At 42.4% G+C, this 25,830-nt stretch overlaps 1 protein-coding gene across 10 annotated transcripts in view; it reads right to left on the reverse strand.

Moving 5' to 3' along the window:
- Window positions 1-25,830, reverse strand: part of mcf2la (mcf.2 cell line derived transforming sequence-like a) — a 65,328-nt gene that overhangs the window by 34,034 nt on the left and 5,464 nt on the right. For 2 of the 10 annotated variants that reach the window (XM_030409866.1, XM_030409859.1), the window contains exon 1: window positions 18,719-18,838. The exons of 4 other annotated variants lie outside the window; for them this stretch is intronic. In XM_030409866.1, the coding sequence (XP_030265726.1) occupies window positions 18,719-18,815 (97 nt within the window). In that variant the 5' untranslated portion in view covers window positions 18,816-18,838. Of the gene's footprint in view, window positions 1-7,594; window positions 7,840-18,718; window positions 18,861-20,476; window positions 20,571-22,397; window positions 22,543-25,830 lie in introns of those variants that run through there. 4 more of the 10 variants (XM_030409857.1, XM_030409860.1, XM_030409863.1 and 1 more) reach the window with 4 other exon arrangements.

Below are 25,830 nucleotides of genomic sequence, written 5' to 3' on the forward strand. Positions count from 1 at the left end.
GCTTGCAGGCATGCAGGCTTGAAGGAGGCAGACAGGTAGCCTGTTCAATTGGATTCGACGGCCAGAGACACTGGAATCTTTATTTCTTACTTGTCAAGAGCATTTGAGCATTAGTGACTGCTGCTGTCGGGATACTAAGAGATTTTCAACAAATATAACTTAAAGAACTCTTGAATAACTTACCAACTCTATTTTATATTTAGAACAATATTCTAAACATGTTTTAGTGCTTTAATGCTTTAAATAAATCAATATAATTCTTGAAAGTATGTCTGAACTGACCGCTTGTTTTGTTTAATGTGGAAAGCAGCTTTTTGGTGAATGCAATAATCATTGTCATTGAAACATTAGTAAATGCATCTTAAATGCATGGAAAGATGCAGTATATTTACACACGTTTAAGTACCATGTTGTGTACAAAATAGCCGTAAGAATGTAGCCACATTTCATGCAAAAACTCCACGTAGCTTTAGATACTAAAATATTGCTTGTTTACCCGATATCCATTCATCCATTATTTGAAAACGCTTATCCTTTTCAGGGTCACGGAGGGGCTGGAGCTGATCCCAGCTGACATTGGGCGACGGCGGGGCACACCCTGGATTAGTCGCCGGTTCATCACAGGACAGACATATAGGAACAAACAACCATTCACGCCAAGATTGACGCCTACGGACGTCTTTACAGTAACGGATGAACCTGACTTTTTGCATATCTTTGAAATGTCTCCCTGCCCCAACACACCTGATCCCAAAAACAATGGGTCGCTTTCAGGATTCAGCAGATGATGAGCTGATCATTTCACTTAGGTGCGTTGGAGCAGGGAAACATCCGCAACATGCAGGGCACTGGCCACCATGACCAGGATCGAAAAAAACCCTGATCTGGAGTTTATCCTTTGAGCCTATCATGCTTAATGAAACCGCATCAAAACAGTAGCAGATCAAGATATTAGGAATAAAAGCACAAAGCAGCAGTGATACTGCGACAGGCGTCCAAGCACTCACTGTCACTGAGATCTTTAGCTCTCCATCTGTTGCTTTGGTATGCAGCAAATGCAAAGGACGGACTTGGAATGTAGACTTGAAGGCACTAAGTTGGATAAACCAAAGTTTGTGTGCGTGTGTGTGTGCTGCGTGGCCCGGGCGTGGCCGGGGGGGGGGGGGGGGTTAAAAGTTGTTGCACTGGTGGAGATGGTCATTTGCATTGTGTGCATTTGCATGTAGTGAAGCAGGGATTTGCCAGCCGCTCTGCAGCTGTGTGCTCGTGTACGTGCACTTGTGTGAGGGAATCCAAGTTCTATTATCTGGCATTACAGTCAGGGTTTACCGAAGCCCCATCTGTCACTGCTGTGCGGTATCCAACACACATACAAACACGTGCACACACAGGACAGGGCGACCACGCACGGACCGTGCCAAACATCAACTGGGTCACAGGGCCAACGGTGGCCTGGAATGTGTTTGTGTGTGTGTGCACGTGCCTGTGTGTGTGTGTGCTTAGTAATGCCCATACCCAAAACCAAAGCTTGAATTAGTGTGGATCAGGAATAACAGCAGACACACAACCATGAGGATATTACCGATGGCCATGTGAATTCAGTCTTCCTGTTGGTGTGCATGCAGTAAACCCCCACCTTCATTTAACTTTAACTTTTATTTCAGCGTCTGAGGCCGACTAACGCCAGATGGAGGACAGCAGGTATGGTATGGAGGTGATTTACAGTGGTTCTGACCAAGACTATGGCCGGACTATGAGAAGAAATGACACATGCAATTGTTATTATGCAATGCATTTTGTTTACAGCATCTATATCACGTCTGACAAAGGGCCCTTAATCGCTCAAAAATTCAAATTTCTACACACTCTTGCTTTAAACATAAAATTATGACCGTATCTTACAAATTGACACTTTAAGGTCCATTCATGCGTGTCACGGCGAGACCAAGAAGCTGAAAGTGATGTGCCTCCACTCCAGCGACGGTTAGAAATCTAGAACAATGACTTCAGGCCTGACTCTGTCACTGGCAGTGAGCCCTGCTCCACTGAATAGACGGTGGCATCATCATCTAAGCGAAACAATACACTTACTGTCCCCCCGTGTCTGTAGTCCGTGCTGCCGTCACAACACACACAGACACGCAACCATTTAGAGACAACTGTACTCACATCTGCTGCATAAACCAACAATTAGCTGAGATTCCATTACTGTGATGGGGATGACAGAACATGTGCGCAGACTAATAAATACATGAGTTGCGATAAATATTCCAAAGCACTGCAATGTGTTCAAATGAAGTTTCTTTAGTAATCTTCATCATTTGTACCAGATATTCTGTCAATGCAACATGTAATGCCGAACAGACAAAGTTAATGGGGCTTTTATAATAATGCATCATAAGCATAGCTACACAAGTACTCAATGACCAGAAAACAAAATACCGCATTGACAGGTAATTTTTTGCTGTGTCGTCAGTATTTGATAGCTAAGCGCCATTCATATTTGGCCTGGCGGTTGCGTGAGCTGTGCTTTGTGCCAGCCAAAATGTCTCAATTGGTGCCAAATTGGCAGTGAACCTCCACCTGCTCCAAGTGCACACTCTGACCAGTAGACTGATGGAAATTTTTGGAAATTTATGGAAAACGTTGAGGCGTCTGTGGTGGCATCACACTCAACATACATTTTTTTTTAAAAAAGCATGTACTTGCAATCTTGTGGGTTTTAAATCTGGGTCCCTCCTTTCCTCTATCAAAACAACAGCCTGTGAAAGCTCGGCTGGGAGTTACACCAGTGGCTATCTCGGCAGCCTTTGGCATAGCCACCAGTCATTACACACCACGGATCAAAGAAGAACATGTAAACTGAGAAAGACAAGGAGGGGAAAGAAAAAGGGAAAATGACATAGATAGGGTTCAAGAGAGGGAGGCGGCAAATAAGTGAAGGATCCAGGAGGACTGTGTCTTTACTTGCCCTAAAGGAAACATGCAGCCGTAGGAAAAACTCGACACTATTCTTTTAGACAATTACATCATGCGCTGGAAGCAAAGCCTTCAAAGCAAAATCTTCGAATCTAGCCTTAAAGGTCACTGGGGCTGTGCTGGATTCACTCGAGGATGTTTTGGAGGGTAGTAGGTAGAAATGACTCACCGCGCTAGACTGTGGATTTGTCATTTTTAGAATCATTAACCCATCTTATCGCGGAAAAACCAAATATTGTTTTTCCCTTCGTTCATTTCTATTTTAGCTGAGCAACTTAGCCAAATGGGTATTTGGTTACAAACGCATTTGTGGGGATAAACAAAAAGTTATGACACCACCGTGATATCCTCATCAGCTGATACGCTTTTGTATCTGTGCTAAAGTTGAGTAGGTCATAATCAAAAGGTCAGCAAGGCTCTACAGAGAGTGATTCCTCGCTTCATGGCTCCGCTGCTTGAGGATATGACGCAGAGCTTTAAAGAGGCGCGATTTGAGTTTATTTCCATTAAATTAGACCTGTTCGATGTGGTGCAGCAGGTATGCACAATGTATGATGTAGAATGGATTCATTTCGACCAATGTTAAAGAGGCGCACCAGTTTTATAGTTCAAGCTCGTATTACTGAGCGTGTGGCATCCGAATGGTCGTCTGCCAGGCAGGGAGGGGCTCATGAATAAACGCTTATGGGTAGTATAGGTTTCACTGTTTCTGGGGATTGGCCTAAACTGCCTCAACCTCAAAGTCAAAAATACATATTTTCCTCTTGCCTGTAGTGCTGTGTGTCTGTTTAAACCTTTTTTTTTTTTGGTGTGAGCTGCCAAGTTTCAGAGATATCAGCAGTCTGCCTTTCTCTGCCTTTATACTGGAATTAGAGGGCACACACAAATCGATCAATACTACAAATTCACAACAAAAGTCATCTTGTGACACTTTACAAATTGAGCAGGTCTAGACCATCGACACTTGAAAAGAAATCCCAGCAGAGCCCGACTGAATACACCCTGTAACTCCAGATAATCCACACACCTTCTGAGCAGTTTCGGGTTGGGAAATATTCTATTTCCGTATCGTCACACAGAAGGAAGCATGCCAAGATGGTAATGTTTCTGGGCTTAAGAAGAAAGCAAGAAAGAAAACAGTTTCCACGTAGGACTGCCCACAACAACGTCTGTGGATTATGTTGAGTAACCAGGTCATGAAGTCTGGAAAGAAACATGGCTGCGGAGTTTTTCAAATCTAATTTTTGGGTGCTTTGAGCACCACAAACCCTGTGCAAAATAGTTCCATTATGTCCAAGAAAAAGGCAGACAACTCATACAACTCAGACAATCTACCGTAGATGGCTAAATGTTATGATGTATCAGCCTCTGTTTCATCATTTTTCTCCAAGTCTTCCAACTTATTGGAACTTATTGTCACTGATGTTGAATAACACTTGAATGCGACAAGGTCAAAATCTTATTACAGTTATTGGGTTAAATGTACCAACATATCATAATATGGATTTCAGGTCATCACCAGTGAGTATCTGGTTCTTTGTCTTTAATCATTATGTTTGTTTCTTGTGTCCTGTTGCTGCCATCATCCTATCCGCCCTCAGGGATCATTAAAGATTCATCCAATACACTTAATCTAATTTACCTGTCTGTACAGGCTGTATTGATTATGTTCTCCTGCTTTTTGTATTGACGGATTCCATTTGCAACTGTTCGCCGCCAAAGGCTCCCGGGGACAAGATAAACTGTCTGAAAGGTAACATTACAAACAGCTGGATCCAAAGCAAACAGATAAATGCTTCCTGTTCTCCCGAGACGCACGCAAACGCACATGTATCCACGTCCCAGATTGCATTATCGGGGCTTAGCCGAGACTTGTCAACTTCTAATCTCGACTTGGCACACGGCGACGCTGGGAGAGGTTGATGCCTTGACACCGACAATCTGTGTGTTTTTGCGAGCGAGTGTGTGTGTGTGTGTGTGTGTGTGTGTGTGTGTGTGTTTGTGTGCGACCGGGGCTGCACGGGGCTCGTCTTGCAGCAGAGCAAACACGATCCCTGCACAGCAACCCAAAACACACCGCGCCCCGCACACACACCTGAAAAAGCCAGCAGAGAGCCAAGAAAAGCAGGAATATCCCTGTGGATATTTAACAACGCTGGGGTTCAGGAATTTGCCATAACTAGCCATCGTTGCAAACGAAGAAACTGGATGAGAGCGAGGGGGTCAACCGATGAACACACACACACACACACACACACACAAACACACACACACACACACACAAACGACTGAGAGTGGAAAATAAGGGGGAGGAGATGTTGACATTCAAACCCTCAAAAGGGTTTTGTCCCGGCGTTGCTCCCAACTGACAAGAGGAAACACACTGCGTTAATGGGGACGAACGTGATTAACATGCCGTCAGTGCGCTCCGCTGCGCACTGTACGCAGGACGAGCCGCACCGGGACGTTATCATACAGCTCACTTCAACGCACAGCAGCGAGGACCTCGGGACAAAACGCACTCTCCACTTCAGATTGCATTATGTAAGCGTCTGATGGATAATAGTGCCTTCAGCAGGAGAAGCATCTTTGGGGCGATGAGACAAAATCAATGTAGCTAACAAAGTCAGGTCAGGTTCATTCATTTAGCTCATTCACAGAGTGTTTTACACCCATGTATAAAATGCCTGTAACAAGAGATTTGCGGCACGGTGATGATTTTGTCTCCATCCGACATATCTTTAAAAAGCCACAAGGCTGATGGTAATGTTTTCTAAAGATATTCATTGACCCCTGAAGACGGTTCTTGATGGCTTTGCCGACCAGGGTTTCACTCGGGAAACGGAGTTCCCATCAAAATAAAGCAGTCAGGTTGGAAACCGAGACACCGACGCATGTTTCCCCTAGCTGCATTTAAGTGTTACTTGAAATATGACCAACGCATTTTGGCTGAAGTTGTTTGGGATTGATGGGATAGAGTTCATCCGTTTCCATGATCGCTCGTTTACTGGAAATATATTGATCCCCATTGCTGACTGCTTGACCACAAAATATTATGTCTTTAAAATAAACAGATGATTTGATAGATATCCCTTGACTTATTTTTTAATACTGCAGAGTATAGAGTTGAAACAGACTTTCTCTTGCACCAAAGTTTGCAATGGTTGTTACTTGAGACCTTTTCTCAGGCCTGTAGTACTTTGAGTACAGTGTTTTCTCTGTGTTTTGAAGTGGTCACATCTCTTGCCCACTATAGTCTTTGGTTTTTCCCCTAAATCCAGTTGCCGTTTTTGCTCTTCTTCTTCCTCTTGCTGGCTGCAGACTGCGGCAGACTGGATGGTTCAGTCATTGAGATTCAAATAAGGGATATTACTCGACAAGCTGCGCGACACACGATTGTAACGGATGACGCGAGGTCGAGAAAAACCCAACGGCAAACAAACACCTGCAGAAAAGGTTTCTAGTTAAATCATCTGGTTGCTAAAAAGCTAATCAACACCTTCCAGCCAATCAGAATCAGAGTATGTCATTCCTGCCACGAGGGGTTCCGCAATCAGAACAAAACAGAAGACGCAAGTGGTTTTATTCACATTACGTTTCGCCAAGCTCCACGACTTCCTTCGACGACGAGCAAATGAAAAACACAGTTACTTTGAACAAAATTACTGATTTCTCTGGGTTTAAACGTTGCTGGGAACATGTGGCATAATGAAAGTACACTGCTCAGTAACATATGGAACAAAAGGTCTGGCTGTTTCAATACAATTTAATGCAAAAAAAAAAGTTCCATATTTACTTTAAAAGCACCCCCGTGTGGAGTTTTGTGCACAAATGGGTCGAATGGGTTCATACTTGCACGGTTTGTCTTTAGTGATCACCATTTCAGTAAACAATGCAACATTGAGGCAGATTTACATTGTTTACTGTTCCTATTTCAAACTTTTTTTACACCCTAAAAGTATATAACTACATTTTAGAGATTGAGTGTGGAGACTAACAGGAAGACAACAGCGCTACCTGAGGAAGGATATTCCTCAATAAGTACTGTTTTTTTAAGGACTCTGTCTTGACTTGATCTTGTACTTGGGACTTGTCTGGGGCTCCACTTAATCAGGGGAAAGAACACTCAGTGGCCTTTCTCGAGCACTACCACGGACAAATTAAAGCTCTTAACGGACAAAAAAAAAAAAAGAGATTATTCTGTCTGGCACCTTCATCCTGCAGATTATGATGAATATTGCAGCTTCTCGGGGCATCGAGCAAGATTAAATTAGAAAAAAACGAGGCAGACATGGAACACAGTGGTGCTATTTTACCCCCTGTAGGAACTGCAGGATACTTTTTTTTTTATGTCAGTGTTTGCACTGCATGCACACACACACACACACACACACACACACACACACACACACACACACACAGCAGGAAAGCACCTGCAGAATTCTCACATCTTGTCACATCTATAAAACTAATTCACGAAGAAGAGGAACAAATACACTCAACACACACACACACACACACACATTACTGACACATTAACAGTCTTGTCCTCCTTCTCTCACTCAGTCACACACACACACACACACACACACATACACACACACACTCACTCTACCTGTCATCATCTTCAGTTGCAGCCACAGCCTGGTGATATCGTGGCAGAGTTGAGAAACTCGGTTCAGAGCCATCGCGTTGCCCGTACATGTATGCCCCCCGATACACATGCACACACACACACACGCGCTCACACACGCTGCGAAAACACATTCACGCACGGCGACATGTTCTGTCAGAGGACATCGCAGTGGAAGTTCAGGCAGTCCATTCCGCCACAGCCGAGCGCTTCAGCCGCTTACTGAGCTGTCACAGCGCAGCGCAGAGCGGCCCACACACACACACACACACACACTCACACACTCACACACACCTCCCCCCTCCTCATTTGTGCCAGCCAGCAGGCGGAGTTTCAGACGATCCAACCCCCCGTTTCGCATTTCACACTGTTTTCACTGACAGAGAGAAAGACTGGATGTGACAGAAACGTGGAAGTGTCTAAAAAAGCCGAACAATACAGTGAGAAGTGCAGAGAAGTGACCCTGGCTGCAGGCCTTTACACTGACTTCCCCAGACAAACACATGAAAATGATTATTGTTCATCACCACTCATCTGTAAAATGAGTCTCCAGTGTAGTTTTGATTACATTAAAGTTGATAAATTTGATTACGGCATGAATACATTTCTCTGTCTGGTACGACAGACACTACGAAATGCGGTCCAAATGGGCTGAGATGGATGGACGGAGATGGATCTGTTCCACAAAGTAAAGGGTCACATTTAATTCAAACTTTTTTTTTCCCCCATCATGTGGAGTCCATGTGAAAAAATGAAATACCTCAGTCCGATTAAAATGAGCGAATGCAGACTTCTGCGTAAACTTCGTAACAAAAATTCAGGGGGATTCTACGCGATCGACGTGTTTTTCAAATGTTTATTATATCATTTCAAATTGGTTGCTTTGTATCCTGTTGTGAATCCGCTTATTTCATTTACCCCCGTTGACGCAACATTTGCTTTGCACTAAATGTGACCCCCTTTAAAACCGACTCGTGTCGTGGAGTCAGACGGAAAATTGTAAACGCAATTAAAACACATGAAGTCACTGCTTACGGAATTATTTTTCATGTGGTAAGCTGAAGTAAAAATGAATTCAAAGCGCCATTATGTAAAGTTGCCATCGCGATCCTGTCCACCTGCTTACTCATTTGAAGGCTCCTTGCTCAGGGACAGTGGTCGCAGTGCCATGATTCTACAAATACCAAATTTGAATTGACTTCCCCCCATTACTGATGGCTGTGCCATTGCTAGATTATTGCATCAGGATGTGTACCTTATTACTAGTCAGTTTATCATCTTCAAGCAACAGGGAAGAGTGTCTGGAAGGGCAGCCACAAGCTACCTGTTACCTAGCTTGTGTCCTTGAAGTGTTAGTCAGAATTGCGGATCTTGCTTTTGGTTCTGATGATCGGAATTAGGAAGTAATTTCAATCATTTCAGAATTTAAAATCAAAATCATCACACCATATTCTGTTTTTTGGGGGGATGACTCAATGAAGCGTACAGCTGACGAAGAAAGTCTACAATGTTTATAGCCTTTTTAGTAAAATATGCCACTAAAATGCTCACCTTCTAACTTTTTAAGTGTCAGATATCCTAGATTCCAACCAACATTCATGTGTGTGCTGTACCGCAACTCAAATACAAGACCCATGTGTGTGCCAGAGGGTACGGAGGCCTCTTTTCGGTTTTTTCCTCTGCTTTTTTTCTCACACTCTCTCTCACACACACACAACAAAGTCACACAATGCCAGCCAAGACAGCAGGGGGACCCAATGTGCCACACACAGAAGCAGTGAGAGGCTGAACTGGCGTGAATGTGAATAGACCCCTCAGGAGCTCGGATCATGAGATGCAGCCCAGCGGAGGAAAACACACATATTTAAACTGCCGTTCTGTTGCTTCACATACACGAGGAATACAGTAACTATACGCATCCTGTGTATGTAAACTGATGCAGAATCTCAGAAATCCCAGCCAACATATAAAACACACTGGTGTTAGAAAATGGACTTATGAAGTTTGAAAAACATGGACTGGTTCCATCGGCTGAATGAAGATCCTGTTGGTCACCTTTCTGCAAGATTGTTTATTTTTCTCTGAAATTACCTCTCATCGTTGTAACGCCGCCAACGATAGCTGTGTCGCCCGCACACTTCAAAATAATGTTTTCTGGATGTCTGGGAGTGAACTTAGACATAAACCCATGTCCCATCTGCTAACATGGGGGCAGGTTTGGGACCCATACTGCTGCCGGCCACCAGGGGGCAATCAAAATGTTTTCATCTCACTCTTTTCATGTCTTCCATCCTTATATGCAGTCAATGGTTGGGTCTAATGTAGCTAATGAGCAGCATTATGATGAGACATATCAGGCCTCTGCTGCTTCAATTATAACCTTTCATTTTTTTTATTAGAATAGAATAGAATAGAATAGAATAGAATAGAATAGAATAGTCTTTATTGTCATTGTACAGGAGAGTACAATGAAATTGAGGAATAGTGAATAGTAGTGAATAGTGGCCCTTTAAGAACAAAGTTCCTATTAAGCACTTTTCTGTCTTTCCCCCCTCTCTTCCTCGTTGGTGTCACTCTGTGTTTAATAATCTGAGTGTATTAAACCTCATCGAACTTTAAGCATATGTGCTGACATGCACAGGACAGGTCATTTCTGCCACTAGGGATCAAAACAAAACAGAAGACGTAACTAATGCAGGATCATTGGACTTGTTGTCTGTATATTGCCAGTAATCAACCGTTGCTGATGAACCTCTATTTATGTAACCACGAAATGTTCATGAATGAGGTAATCTATTAAAAATGGAGTTCATTCACATCGTGTTTGGTCTTGTTAGGTGACGTCCTTCTACACTCTCGCGCAAGTCAAAGCAGCATGTGACCGAATGAAACGCGCCGTTACCTCGAGTAAACGCATGGATTTTTCTCTCAGTTTGAACGTTTTTGGAAACCTTCGTAATAATGTAAGCACACAACTCAACAAAATGTATAACAAAGGTCTAGCTCCTTATAGAAATCTAAATGTAGAAATGTTTGCATTCATGTATGACATCGCTGTCACAACTGTGCATCTAAAACAATGTGACATATGGCTATCTATATCTAACTTTTATTAAAGTTAGACACCTAAGAAAGAGGCTGATCAAGGGGAATATGCTGGACATGCTGAGAAATACCTAAATCAATCTGTCTTTGGTCCACTGAAAGCTATCTTTCAGCCTCAACATTATTAACTTGGACAATGATTTTACTTAAAGATGATTATTCTGCTGGCCCAGATTAAGTAAGCGCCCATCAACAGTCAGTCAGAATGAAGATCATTCCAATTGTAGAGTCAAAAGTCAAAATCGGACAGCATTTAATCCTTGTTGTTACAAAAATAGAAATGTTTTCTTAACCCCAGATTACGACAATATGGATGGACTCAAATATAGTAATGTCAAGTGGTAACGGTGGTAGAAATAATGGCAGGACTGCGATTAGGCACAAGGAGATGAAAACAATGGATGTGTGAGATTAAGAATAAGGTCAAGGCTAAATTAAAAAGACTCTCTCAGTCTAGTCAGAGATCAGATTATCAATACATGAGGGGATTCAAGAGCTGACAGGATTTGAAAATGATGAATGTAGCAATGGAGGTCAGTTACAGTGGTGTTATTACGCAGGCCTGTGTCTGTGTGTGTGTGTCTGTGTGTGTGTGTGTGTGTGTGTGTGTGCGCGCGCGTTTAGCTGATGTCCAATTTAGATGATAGAGCATGTTGGCTGTGAGACAGGAAAAGGCAGAGGGTTTTTATAATGGCTCATTTCCTGCCTCTGCTAATTTATCCTTCAACAGTCCTGAGCGCAGCCAGTTTCACCCACCGCTGGCCGATTTCCAGCTCTGACACCACCAGCACTCACATTTTTACTTTGGAACAGCATCACTTCCACTTTCTCGCAACTTGAGGGCATCGGCAGTTTCATTTCATGTACTTCTCAAAACGACCCTGTGCTGCACTATGCCTGGACAACCCTGACCTACCATACATGCAGTAGTTGTATGCACACACCTTTCTGTAAAAATAAGGAATTATTGATTTTCTTTTTCTTTTTTTTTTTAAAGTTTGATCTGAGTTTGGTAAGCTGAGTTTGGAAGCAAATCACAAAATTGCAATATATCTATCTTGATATTTGAAATTTCATCAAATATTACACTTTTGGCACTTAAAACACAATGAGATTTTCCATAATGAATCTTCAGTAACGTGAATATAATGACTAAGTGGGTAAAGGCTATATGTCTTTGCTGTAATGAAGCCTCTAAAACCAGGAAAGGACCACACTTATGACATATCACCATATCCAAGTTCTATGAAGAAATATAGCTCATATCACAATAACAACATAATATTGATATATGGCCCGGTATAATGTTATTATAACTTCCGAGGCCCAACAGTCCCAATCAATCAAACATGATTGTGCTGTATCACTCCAAGTTTCAAACCACCCATAACTGCTTAATTATACTTTTGCCCCACTGGCAACAATTGTTGCCGAAGTGTATCACTGTCATTTTCTACTCATAATAAAAAATCTCAAAGGTACTTATGCAACTTTTTCCACTTATATGCTAGTAGACAACTTAGACAAAAGTTTTGTTTCATAAAAAATTGTTTCCAAGTGCTTCCTATCACATGACATCATCTGCTTCCTGCTACTTCTGACTGAAGACATGGTTGATGCAAATCCTCCTGGAAAGAGGCAATTTTCATAAATTTCTTATGATTTTCCCCCCAAACATGTTTATAATTATTTAATCATTTAAGTCTCTAGATTAACCCTCCCCCAAAAAATTTTACCTGGGATGAATATTTTTTTGTTCATGGGCTTATTTCTGTGAGTGGCAACAAAAGTTGCCAGTGGGCACATAGCTTGTCGCTAACTAAAGGAAAACACTGTCTGTAGGATTGCTCATAATTAACTTATTTCAAATTGAAGAATGATGTACAACGGCTCATTTTAGTCCTCTTATAATACTCTTCCTAGCTAAATAAATTCACAGGTATTTAGGCCTGTGTCTATAGGATTTTTAGGCGGTCGCCACCCCCTCGTGGCCCAATTGTTGAAAAACGCGTGCTAAAGTGCCCTTTTGGGAGCCAAAACGCACGCTAAAGTGCCCTTTTGGGAGCCAAAACGCACGCTAAAGTGCCCTTTTGGGAGCCAAAACGAGCACTAAAGTGACCTCTTGGGAGCCAAAACACATGCTAAAGTGCCCTCTTGCTTGGCAAAACACACTAAACTGCCACTTTGGCTGGTTTAAACATGATAAACTGCCCTCTTAGGTGGCAAAAATGTGCACTAAACTGCCCTCTTGGGAGCATAAACGCACGCTAAAGTGTCCTCTTGGGAGCCAAAACAAGCACTAAAGTGACCTCTTGGGAGCCAAAACGCATGCTAAAGTGTCCTCTTGCTTGGCAAAACACAATAAACTGCCCCCTTGGCTGGTTAAAACATGATAAACTGCCCTCTTGGGTGGCAAGAATGCGGGCAAAAGTGCCCTCTTGGGAGCCAAAACGCACGCTAAAGTGCCCTCTTCAGTGGCGAGAACGCGCTGTATTTTCGCCCCTGCCCTTCGAAAAGTCTGTGCACACCACTGCTGAGATGTATATCTGATAAAAAGGTTATTTTAAATAAAGAAACTAGTTCAAATTGTTTGCTTTGAATTTTATACAGGGGGAACCAAGGTTTGAACCATGATGTATGATGAACCATTTTGTTATTACTATATTATTATTATTATCATTATTATTATTATTATTATTTCTATGTTATTGTTACGTGACATTTGACCTAGTGACAAGCTGTGTGCCCACTGGCAACAATTGTTGCCAGTCATAAAAATGCTATTTTCTTCAAAACCAAGTACAAAATGGAAAAAATAAATACATAACATGATTCAGAGGGACTCAACTGATAAAATGATATGCCTTACAAATCCGGAAAAAATCTGGGCACAAACGGGTTAAGATGACTAGAGCTGAGATCGTACTGCACTCACACCAGCCACCCCAAAACGGCTAGGGTTTTTTTTTCCCCCATCAAGATCCATGCATTATTCCCTGAGAAATGGACAACAAATTCCCAAAACACCCTATTTATCTCACAATGTTAAAGAAAGAGAGAATGATTTCCCTTAATCCATCCGAGATCAGCACCAAGAGCAAGTGAGGTCTATTCTTGGCCCGAGGAAATTTGTTCAGTAGCTGACAAACTGACCAACCAACCAAAAAACAAACAGACACGGGTGAAAATATATCCTCCGTGGCAGAGCTAATAAGACCAAAGCTGTAATAAAACAGTCCTATCGCTTAATTATTGTAATTGCATGTCTAAATGTAAGGTATACTGTGTGTGTATACTACAAATGTATACTTTGATTGTAATCAAATTTTTTTCTGATAAAAAATAAAACAAAAATAAAAAATAAATCTATGGATCGCTGTTCCAGTTATTTACATGCTAAGAATATTTACTTCTGATCACCTCAACTTTACTCCATTACCGATTCCTGACATTTCATCAAGGTGACGAAATGTAGTAGTTTATGTTAAAATTCCTCCTTGTGACTGAAACATTCCCAACATCTGACATCAGTCGCGTGATGAGCTTTAACAATGCGTCCCACTTCCCCTTTGAAAGTCATCATAATGCAGCAGCTCAAATTAAACCGACTTCAGGTCAGTTTCGGGGACTTCATTTATTCAACTTAAACCAGGCAAACAGCAACAAAGACGCATGATCCGAGTTTGAGTCGTGGGGATTAATTAAGATGATACCGACAAAGCCCCTAAAATCAACTCCAACTTAAATATACCCCATGACGCGTGAATGTGCATCTGTTTGGGATGCAGAACAGACTTCAGCGTCTGTCTCCGGGATGTACAGGAGACCCGTCTGTGTGTTTACGAGGGATGTGGCGCAGACTACAGCTCGAGTGACTTCCAGCTGAATTACATATTTGAGACTTCTCCCCCCTTGCGTCTGTGCCGGCAGAGACGAAACGCTATTGACTGCTTCCTCTCCGGGATCAAACGCCATTGGCCGGCGGGAGCGTAAACAGGAAGACGCCAATTGAGAAGTGACTCAGAGGACTCAGACGAGCAGTAGAGCAAAAAGCAGAGGGGGCAAAACAAGGTGTGAACAAGTGCGCGGTTTGAATCTCCATCCAGTTTGGAAAAACGTCCCGTCAGTCTACTTTCCCCCTGTCACTCTCTAAATCGCAGTTTGTAGATGAGGAGATACAGAGGCACACGGTAATTAGGCCAATTTTCTGGTGCCTTCTTGACATACTTGACATGCTGGCTTCTTGGTACGAGTTCATCGCGTACACTTTGCAGAAAGCGGCCCGCGTGGCTAACACAGACCCACGTAAGAGACTGGAGCAACATGTCATTTTCAGATTGAGCTAAATGTGGTAACTTTAATTTGCATAAAATCCATGTTTGCATGTGTTCTTTAAAGAAAGATTCAGCCTGGGTCTCAGAGTTTGGGCTATTACTCCAACTAGATATTATTATTATCATTATTATTAATTAGCTTCTTTGCATAGATTTCAAAGGAAGGGCTCGTTACGACTCAAGGCTCAAGCTGCCCACATCTAACCAGGCTAAAGATGGGGAGCATGTATGGAGAAACTCTTGAGTCTGAGAAATGAATTTAATTACATTTTTTTTGTATGTTCACCAACTAACTAATAATGTAAAAAAAAATATACACCAGATATCAGTTTTTAATGGGGTTTTTTCATTCTTTCGTAAGCTACACACATGTAATGACTCTGCAGGCTGGTTTGAAAAAGGGAAAAAACTCAAACATCCATAAAACAATAAAGCATTGCAGCCGATCAAACAATGACTTAAGCCGATGCCAAACACATGTGACATTGTGATGTTGTTTTACCAGATACAACCCTCATCCAGGTGACAGTGCTGATAGCTGAGCCCCAAGACCTTGTTGACAGTCAAGACAGCTGACACCCACACGCTCGAGTAAAACCCAATAAAACAAAGTCAACGCTGCCAGGACGCTCAGATGGAAATCACCACAACAGCTGAGGAAGGTGCGTCTAAGGCAGATATGGCGCAGACTACAACACAGGCTTACATCCGGCACACCCCTCCAATAAGGTTGTTTGGAATGACTCTGTGTTTGAGCAAGAATTACCCCGCTGCAATTTAGTTAATTTCTTTTTGTACGGTGTCCAAAAGCTGAACAAGTCGAGGGCGACAATATCCCCATCGCTCTCCCTCGCTCCCTTTAAATTCTCTATTGTCATCTACCGATAGGGCATAAAGTGCCAAATAAAACATGAAGTTTAAAGGTGTATTTTGAACAATATGGCCAGAATTCAAATGTAGCTCCAAAACTACAGGGGGGCAGCATAACCGTAAACTGCTGCCTGACAGTTAAAGAGGCAATAAAGCCGGCGTTAGTTTGGTAAAAGAGAGAAACTCGAATTTAGAAGGTGTATAGTTGTATTGACGTTTAGTAAAGAAAACCTTTGAACTGTTGTAAGAGTATTTTGTCAGGCTAACTAGCGAACTTGCAACTTTTTACATCAGAGTACAACCTCTTGCGGTACAAAGTAGTATCAGGAGACTGGACAGGCCAGGGCTAGCAGGTTAGCTCGCTAACTTCATCAGAGATTTTTGCAGCACAATACATAGAGGCCTACACTGCTGTTTCTTCACATTCTGTTGATTTTGAAAACTAACTTACAATAATTTACAATTAACTTGACCATAACTTACATATTGCTCCTTTAAAGTGGTGCTGAAGGACATTAGACATGACTGTTGTTTAACTTTATGGCCGTTTAGAGCTGCAAGAAGTCTCTATTCAGGCTGTGAACTCTGAATTTTTTCTGCCTTCTTTACTCCTCTATGAGAGTTACCCGAGTTGTGGACAAAACGAGACTTGTGAGGACGTCATCTTGGGCGTTGGGAAACACTGATTAACATTTACCACCATTTTTGACAATTTATAGACTAAATAACTGATCGATCAGTCAAGAAAATAATCAAATCAATCCGCCCGACAACTCCTGAGGGTTAAACCTGCACACTTTTTAACTGGAGAGTGTCTGACCTCTACGTCAGCCCGCTACTCATTTAAACTAATCATAACCTTGACATAAACAATTAGAAATGTCTTAAACACAGGCAAAATACTGGAATCTCCGATGTGCACAGCATGGGAAAAATAAGAGAAAAAATGCATGTTTGTGAAACTGTTTGAGAATACTTTTCCCCACTTCAGATGAGGACAATGAACTTGAAGGAGGGGAGTGTGTGCGGAAGGGTCAGGGCCGCTCGCGCTGACAACTCAGCTGATGACAGGGAACTTAAAGTTAAACAGTCAGCTGGCATCAAACCAGGGACTTACCGAAGGGTGTTAAAATGATGTGAAACAGAACAGAACTCTCCCGAAAGAGGAAGCTGCCACTCAGGGGGGGGAAGACGATCATCTGTCACGATGGATGATCATACGGGGAAACGCCACCGGAAGTTACAAAGCCAAAGACCACAGCTGACTATTAGAAAACTATGCCGCTTGAACGTCACGTATAAATCCATCAAACTTTATCATCTTCAGATAATAAGATGTTTTGAAGACAGCTGTGAAGGGCCTCAAAGGTCCTTTTTTTAATTCAAATCTACAAAATAAAATCTACAAATATACCTCGCCTCAAGTTATAGAATCAACATTTTACATTCCCAAGCAAGCGAGTGATGGAAGCGTGAGCCAACATGGCAACGCTGAGGAGGAAATGGAGATCAAGAGCAAAAAAACGCTGCACCTGTCTCCATGACACAGCCTCTCCAGAATAGCTCCTGCTAAAAATACACACATCATCTCTAAATACAGTACAAAGCCCGCAGGAAACGGACCGGAATAGACTGGAACCATCACTGACAGGCACCGAAATCTTAAAAACCAAATATCATCCAGCGTGCACTTCACAGTCCTCACATGCATGATCAATCACTAAACACACACACACACACACCTCCTTCTTTCTCTGTTGAACACACACACGGGCTGTTAGATTATCATTCTGCCGTTTTATTGAACCACCTTGAGTACACAAGGATGTAGTCGTGTAATATATCACTCTTTTCCCACGTGTACGTCGGTCTGCTGTACGATGAACCACAGGAGACATTTCATCAGAGGCAGAATGCTTCTTCTTCAGCTTTGCATCCACATGAACATCTAACTTCTTTAAAGTCTATGGTGTAGAATAGGGCCGATACGGCCTTAAAATAACATCCCAGTCTTTTTTTTTTTTTTTTTTTGCTGCTAAAGCACTTCCTACAGAGTTGGGGATGATTGTTAAAACTGGCAGAAGTTTGAGGGAACAACTTTAAGACAGTTTAGCCATGATTTAATATGAAGTAAATATTATTTTCATTAGTGATGAGGCGATCATTTTTATGATTTATCTATAAAAATGCAAATCACAGTGTCTAAAGCGACATCCTCAAATTGCTTCTTTTGTCTAACCAACAGTCGCAAAACCGCAAAGTCTCATTATTAACTATCACAACAACAAAGAAAAGCAACAAGAACATCGATTTAAGTAGCTGGAACCAGCAAATGTTTGACATTTGACTCATTCACTATCAAAACAGTTGCTCAACAGATTTTCTTTTGATCGGCTAGTCAAATATATTGACTAATCGTTGCAGTTACTTTTTCATGATTCAACTTTGGGAGGACTTTACAGAGTATTGAGAGTCTTAGGAGTTAGGAGGAGGACAAAAATAACCCTCAAGACTTGAAGAGCCGAATCTGTAAAATGGTTCAAACGTCTAAATCAAAAAGTTATCAGCCATCCACCGTCATCAGTATCACGATTTGGCTTTTCAGAAAGACTGCTTGAAAAATCTCTGCAAGTACAAAATGCATCATAAACTAAAATGCACATCTCCATACGGGCACATACGAACGCAGAAACGGGTTTTCCGTCGACGCCGACTCATCGCGAGCCTCTGACACACAGCGCACCACAGGTAAAACTCAGTGACACATGGCACTCTGGTCCTCGCAAGAAAAACTCACAATGCAGCTGCTGACAGCGCTGGCTGTATCTGTAGTAGCTCTTCATCTCCTCCAGCGAGATGCACACAAACCTCTCTCCTCCCGTGCATTCCTCCATCCCGTCCCTCCGCCTGCTCTCCATCTTCTCCTTTACCGTCTGCATCTCCAAAAGGTAGAGAGTAAAGAGTGTCGCCCGCCTCATCCTGCTCTCCTCATTTTTTCAAACCCTCCCAGTCTGTCTGTCTGTCTGTGTCTCTCTTGCTTGCGCACAAACACACACACACACACACACCCACCTGTCAAAATTTCTTGAGTGATTACACCACTCCTCCTTCCTCCGCCCCTCCCTCCTGCTGTGGAAATCTGCATACCTTTACCTGACTAAGCAGGAGACTAAGAACCACACTGATAGGCGCCTTTTCGCAAAAAGGGACAGTGCACCCAAAAAAAAAAAACTTCAGTCATCATCGACTCACGCCCGTCCCGATGGAAAGTCGGGCCCACGAAACATTTCGGGAGCTTCACAGCAAAACAGCGTTTTAAATGTCTCCTAAGCTTAAGTAGATCAATCAATCAAACTCTCTGAAGATCCCTAATTGTTTTGCAAAGATGTTATTTACAGCCTTTGTTAAGCCTAAATCTTCACTGTTGCTGCCAAGGTAAAAGCGTCTGCATGCGCTCAACCACGAGGGTGTAAATTACGCCTTTTCGAATCAATGTGGGCTCTTGGAGCTGACAGAGACTTGGCTTTATGGAGCCATCTTATGTTTGTTTTTTTTGTTTGTTCTTTGTTTTTCAGTTGTCCCCAGAATATTATAACTTTTGGTCCGTCATTAATTGCACAAGAAATTCTGGGTGTAGGTTTAAAAACTCTAAGACTACAGACAAATAACCGCTTTTAATCACGTATATGACTTGAGCGATGTAGGTTTTGCCTTTTACGTATGTTCATTGAAAAAAAAAAAACACACATCACTTTTGAGTCTGCCACACCCCCAGGCTGCGGTATGAGGTATGCAGGCGAACTTCCATTTTTGGGTGAGCTTTTCCTTTAAAAACACGAGTGCTGAACATTAAAAGTAACATAAATAATACCGACTTCAAAGTCCAGCCGGGACCTGATTGTCAGTGTGACTCCCGCAGCACAGGTCCTTGCCTTAAACTGAAAGAAGAAGGCTTATCTACAGTATTAACACAAGTACACAAACACTCATGGCTGCTTGTACTCTGATGTTAACACCGATATAGCGAGTATTATGCAAACAGCGATCCAAACCTGCGCTAGGTGGCATTTTCCGAATGGTTTGTGTTGCCTAAGCCAGAACTATAAAAAGTCAAGCATAGCCAGTGTTCTTTGCTTTAACTCTAATGATCACTGCCGTCAGTTGATATGAATCAGCAACACGCCGCAAGTCAGCTGTCTTTATAAACACATAAAGAGCCTGAAGGAGTCATAAGATATGACCGAAAAGCAAACACAAAATCAACCACCCCATCTTGTGTCCACAAACCAAGATTAATCCTCGGACCTGTCTAGTTCCCGGCCCCCGTGAGAGACTTGCGCATGTGAGCAAACATTGATTAGGCTGTGCCGCGTGACTGACATGAGGGTGTGCACCAATCAAACGGCACCTTCCTCTTCCACAGTCTCGGCCTGAGCGAACTTGCAACCTAAAATGACCCCCCCCCCCCCCCATACGAAGTGCAACCGGTGTCAGCGCCCGACTGCCCATCACGCTCGACAGGATCTTAGAATTCATACAGTAGGACGGCACTTACCTCGTGTGCAGGTCTGTGTGCATTTATGATTCTGTTTCCTCCGCGCAGGCTTAAAACCACAGCAAACGCTGGCGGACATGATTAACACCCACCAGTCTGCCTCTTCTTCTTCTTCTTCTAATCTTTGACTCTGTTTGTCTGCCTGTTTATCTGTCCCGTCTGTCCCCCCACTGTCCTACTGGTGAACACACATCATGACTGCCGGTGCACTGAGACACGAGGCGAGTTACAAATTAGCCACTCACGGGGGCCGTTATCAGGTAATCAGTTACCAAGGTCCAACGCCAAAGAGCGCCCCGTTTAACGAAACACGCCGCGTAAAGTGCGAGCCTTAACTCACTTAAAGTCTTTTTAAAGAACAACGCTGCGACATTTACACGTTGCATCTCGGGCATCTGAAGGGACAGCTGATTCTGGTCTGTTAGGTGTTGCTGGACAGGAAAGCATTAACAGTTTTTTTTGACGGCTATCCTGGGCCAAGGCTGCGTTGCTGTATGGCGAGAGCATCAATTATTAGCCTGTCTGTGCAGCCCCCTCTGTGGCTTCACGTTTAGGGTCACTCCACACCAAGTCACCTAAGGCCTCCTAGTTCATGCCATGGAGTTTCTTGATAATAATCTGGTTGAAACTTGCTCCAAATGCTTGTGAGTAAGTATTTGTTTGGCCTGTTATGGCTTTGTCTCTGATGGGGAGAATGACACACAGCAAAGGGCTGCAGGTCAGACCCGAAACCTCTGGGCCGCTGCAGCGAGGACAAAGCCTCTATACACGGGATGCGCGCTCAACCGAATGAGCTACCAGGGCGCCCCACTCCAAACACTTTTTAAATCATGAATTTTTCAGCCCTCGAGCAAAATGTCATCATTTTTGTGATTTTCTGCATGTGCACTCCAAATCTTACCAGTCGCTTATTTTTTTATTGGGTTGGGTTGATATGTCCTGGACATCCAAGAGACCCTACAGAAACATTTATTCCTTAAATTTGTTGTGGCTGAATGGTTACAGTCATCCAATCAATAACAAGAAGTCATTATTTCATCTGTCATTTTCAAAGATCAATCACAACCTGTGTAAAAAAACAACTGTGCGCCGCAGATCATGCTTAATACGGCTTCAGAGCTGAAAGACACAGTTAGTTTTGCTGTAGATTTTTCAAAGACGGGTTATTCTAATTTCCTCGTCACTTTTTTTTTTTATGTGAAAGTGTTAATATTCATTGCATAGACTTAAAAAAATTCAAAGATGTTATATCAGTCCTTCATCATTTGAACTTTTCGGTCTGACAATCAGACGATTAATGGCTCAATTCAAGAAGTAGGGCGTAAATAAACGTATTTTCTGAATTTGCACTCTGAATTCTGAATGGGCCTTCATTGTTCAATTAAGGTGCAAACAATATGTTCCACAACATATTATGAGCCATAGAAAATGCTTTTTTCCCCCTAGATTTAGAGTAAAGTCATTAATCTTTCAAGGGTAAATGCTGACACTCAAAGCAAAACCTGACTATTGTCTTCGAGACAGATTTCTACATTTGTACCTGAACATATTTCACACACTTAAATACTGTAACACCGCAATTATCACGCATCAATGTTGTGTAGAGAAAGAAATACATTTTTTATTATTATTATTATTTCTGTGGTCCCTATGGTCAAATTTCACACTGCATCTTCAACATTTGGCTGTAGCATCAGCAGGAAACTGAAGAGTGATGTTTAAATAATGAGGGGGAAACACGGCAGGGGGGAATCTCCCTGCGGTGACAGGAAATCCTGCGCCGCTATCCTGCCATATTAATTTATACAACAGACACTGCGGACCAGAAGGCTCTTTGAACACGGACCCTCAGTCAATGTGAGAGAATTAACATCAAATGCATCCTTGAACTCTTAACAAACGGCGCGCAGGAAACTCTAACCTGTTCTCCTGGTCGGTCCGCGGCTCCTGATGCTTCTGTGTCGGGTCAACCAGCTGATGGACACGGACAGATTGTGCAGCAGTTGATTCAGCACTTCTTGGCTCTCTTGAATTAACTCCAAAAGAGACATCGTCACATCAGGCCGGGCTTCATGCTACATCTACGAGCTTGTTCGAGCTGCCTGACAATTCTCTTCCTCCTCCTCCTCCTTCTCCTCCTCCTCTTCAATGAAGCTGCTGTTTGTTCTTGTGACTGTGTGATTGTTTATCTCACTTCATGTCTGCTCTGTGTTTACCGCAGGAAGAGAGGGCTGGAGGGTGGGCTGTGACATAAACCCCCCTACAGCTTATTATACAATCGAGGGACTGCTTTGGACTTTTCACCAAGGTATAAAAGTACATTAAAAAAACAGATACTGTTTCCTGGTTTTACTTTTGGCTTTAAAAGCAAAAACACGTACAATCGGGTGTGTGATTTCTCAAGCCCAACAAGAGGGCCCCCTTCTCTCTGCTAGGGAGGATACCATTGTATTAACACCTGTGTCGGTTTGTTGGTAAGTTGGTTGGTTGGTTGGTTGGTCAGCAGGACTACACAAAAAACTACAGAATGGATTCCCATGAAATGTAAACGGAGGATGGGCCTCTGCCTAGGATAGACCCCATTAACTTTTGATGCAGAGAGGGATAACACGACGGATCCGGGCGTTTATTTTTCTCCGACATTGCGAGATACAGCATCATTCCAGCGCTTTTGCTGATTATCAGGGAAGAACACATTGATCTGCATACCGTCCGGTATGCAGGTGAGTTATCAAGATATAAGGTTGTATATTTTGTTTTTTTTATGGAGAAATGGCATATGTGTTTTTTTTATTGGTTTGAAAAGCGACATTGGAGAATTGATGTAATTTTCGGAACTTGTCAGACTGTTCTACTTGTTATAATACTTGCCTTTACCCACTTAGTCACTATAATCAGATTGCTGTTGATTATTTTACCAAAAAATCTCATCATCATGTTTTGCAATTTCAAGGCTATGGACTGCACTGTGACTTTTATCTTCTCGTCCCGTCTCTTTTACACCTATTCTGCTTCAGCTTACTTTCCAAACTTCTTAACTTGTTAGAATTTTTTTGTTTCTTGTTTTCTTACAGTTCAATGTGACTACAGAATTGTACGGTGATTGTAGCATGTGGAGGATTACAAAATAAAAGCCTGTTCACGTCTGAGATTGTATATATATTGCGTCGTTTCTGGCCAGATTTAAAAAAAAAAAAAAAACACTCAAAAAACACAAATGACTCAATGAGTTACCAACGAGTAATCATTGTGTTTCACTTCATGATTCTCTCTATTAGAATCACTGAGAAAAGCAAACAAACACGTAGGCAGCAGAGATCCGAGATTGAGCGACAACAATCCTGAAAACCAATGAACGATAGAAATGCTGAGAAAACAAAACCTGCTGCCTGTTTTCTCCAGGCTGACCTCACTTAAGTCTCATGAATGACGATCTTGTACTTGCTTTTTGAAAGCCCCTAAGCAAGACCAACCAGTCCTAAGATTACATCCACCACATTCATATCAATGAGGGATAGAACACAAACTGATGCCTGCAAGACAATCCTAAAGTCTAAAGCAGCCTCTGGGAGATTTGCGGCACAATGACAGGATCTGTCTGAGGTAACCTTTTGTATTAGACGCTGGGCTAAACCTTACCCTTTTGCACAGACATAACACTGATTTTAGATCAAAGACGCGCAGTCGTCAAACTGTCAGCATCGGATCACTGAACCTCAGAACGAACGATGAAGCAACCAGAAAAGTACAAGAAGTTCACTTCAACCCTCTTATGAAGTTAAAAGAACTGCTCAAGTTACAGAAATGTCAGCTCAGACAGCAATAAATAGAAAGTCCAGATTAAACGTGAACTGGTTATGAAACAGTCTCAATTTATTACTGGTGCCACTATGACTGACATAAGCAAACAATAACATCAGTGAGAACATTGGCTATTTCTGTATAATTAAATAGTAATTCTTAATGCCTGTCACCCGCTTGGATTACAACTTTTCCGGGTTGGCTAAGTCATAAAATTAAGTTTATCAACTGCTAAACTTTTTTTTTTTAATTTCAAGGCAGAGTACTGAGGATAAAGTGAGGGCCTCACAGTCTGAGGAAATATGCTGCTCTGTAGTCTAAACACAAGTTTACTCTGTTTCACCATCAGCTTCCTCATCTCTTGTCCACATGGGCCGCCAGAATTGACAAAAGATTAAGACATCAAGTTGCGAAGTATTGACAGCAGCTGCACTGAACAGAAGTACCCAGAACTACTTTCCAAGGAGCCAAAATATTCCTTCAGCCTTTTTCTTGGTTGCTACCTGCAAAGATAATGCTAACGTATAGTATGAAAAAGTAATGGTTGTTTTTAAATGTCATTTTTTACATGTGATAAGGCTTTCTTTTGTACTTCCATGTTGATGTGCCGAAGCAATGAACAAAAACAGACTGGTTTGCTGCTGCAGGTTTTTAAAACTAGTGGCTGAGTACTAGTTCCTGTACTTTTGTGAAGCACTAACCCTGGAGCAGGTACTTTTTGGGGGGTGATATAATCTTCCAAGAACTTATCTTATACCCTGATACAATCATTTTGCCCTCTGTACGAACAATAACGCCAAAAATGCCATAACGTACGATGATGTGACCATTTTGTGACACTTACTTTGATAGCTGGCTTAAGTCTATACTGTTTTGTTTTATGTATGTATATATGGATCCAGACCTCGTCTCAGCCAATCATGCTTGGCGTAGGCTATGACAACGTGATTTGCCTTCGTGCCCTTGCCACTTAACACTCGTTGACTTAAGAGGTGGAGTGGGAACGTTCTCACCAAGGTACACGAGGTGAGAAATGTATTTTGAATGTACCAGCAAAGCCAGTTTTTTTTTTTTAATATATGTATGCTTTGTAAGAAGAAAGGCACTGGGTCCCAAAGGTCCATAGCACTGGAAACATGACTTAAGGGCAGTGATGTGCACAAGAGGGGGGCAATTGTTGAAAAACGCGCGCTAAAGTGCCCTCCTGGGAACCAAAACGTGCGCTAAAGTGCCTTCTTGGGAGCCAAAAAAGCGTGCCGAAGTGCCCTCTTGGTTGGCAAAACACACTAAACTGCCCCCTTGGCTGGTTAAAACACTATAAACTGCCCTCTTGAGAGCCAAAGCGCGTGCTAAAGTGCCCTCTTGGGAGCCAAAACAAGCGCTAAAGTGCCCACTTGGGAGCCAAAACACACGCTAAAGTGCCCTCTTGGGAGCCAAAACGCGCGCTAAAGTGCCCTTCTTTTCGCCCCTGCCCTTCAAAAAGACTGTGCACACCATTGCTTAAGGGTATCTCTGGCCTCAACAATGTCAACCAAATCCTTAAGGTTACACAA

This window comes from Sparus aurata, chromosome 24 (assembly GCF_900880675.1).
Source record: "Sparus aurata chromosome 24, fSpaAur1.1, whole genome shotgun sequence".
NCBI lineage: Eukaryota > Metazoa > Chordata > Actinopteri > Spariformes > Sparidae > Sparus > Sparus aurata.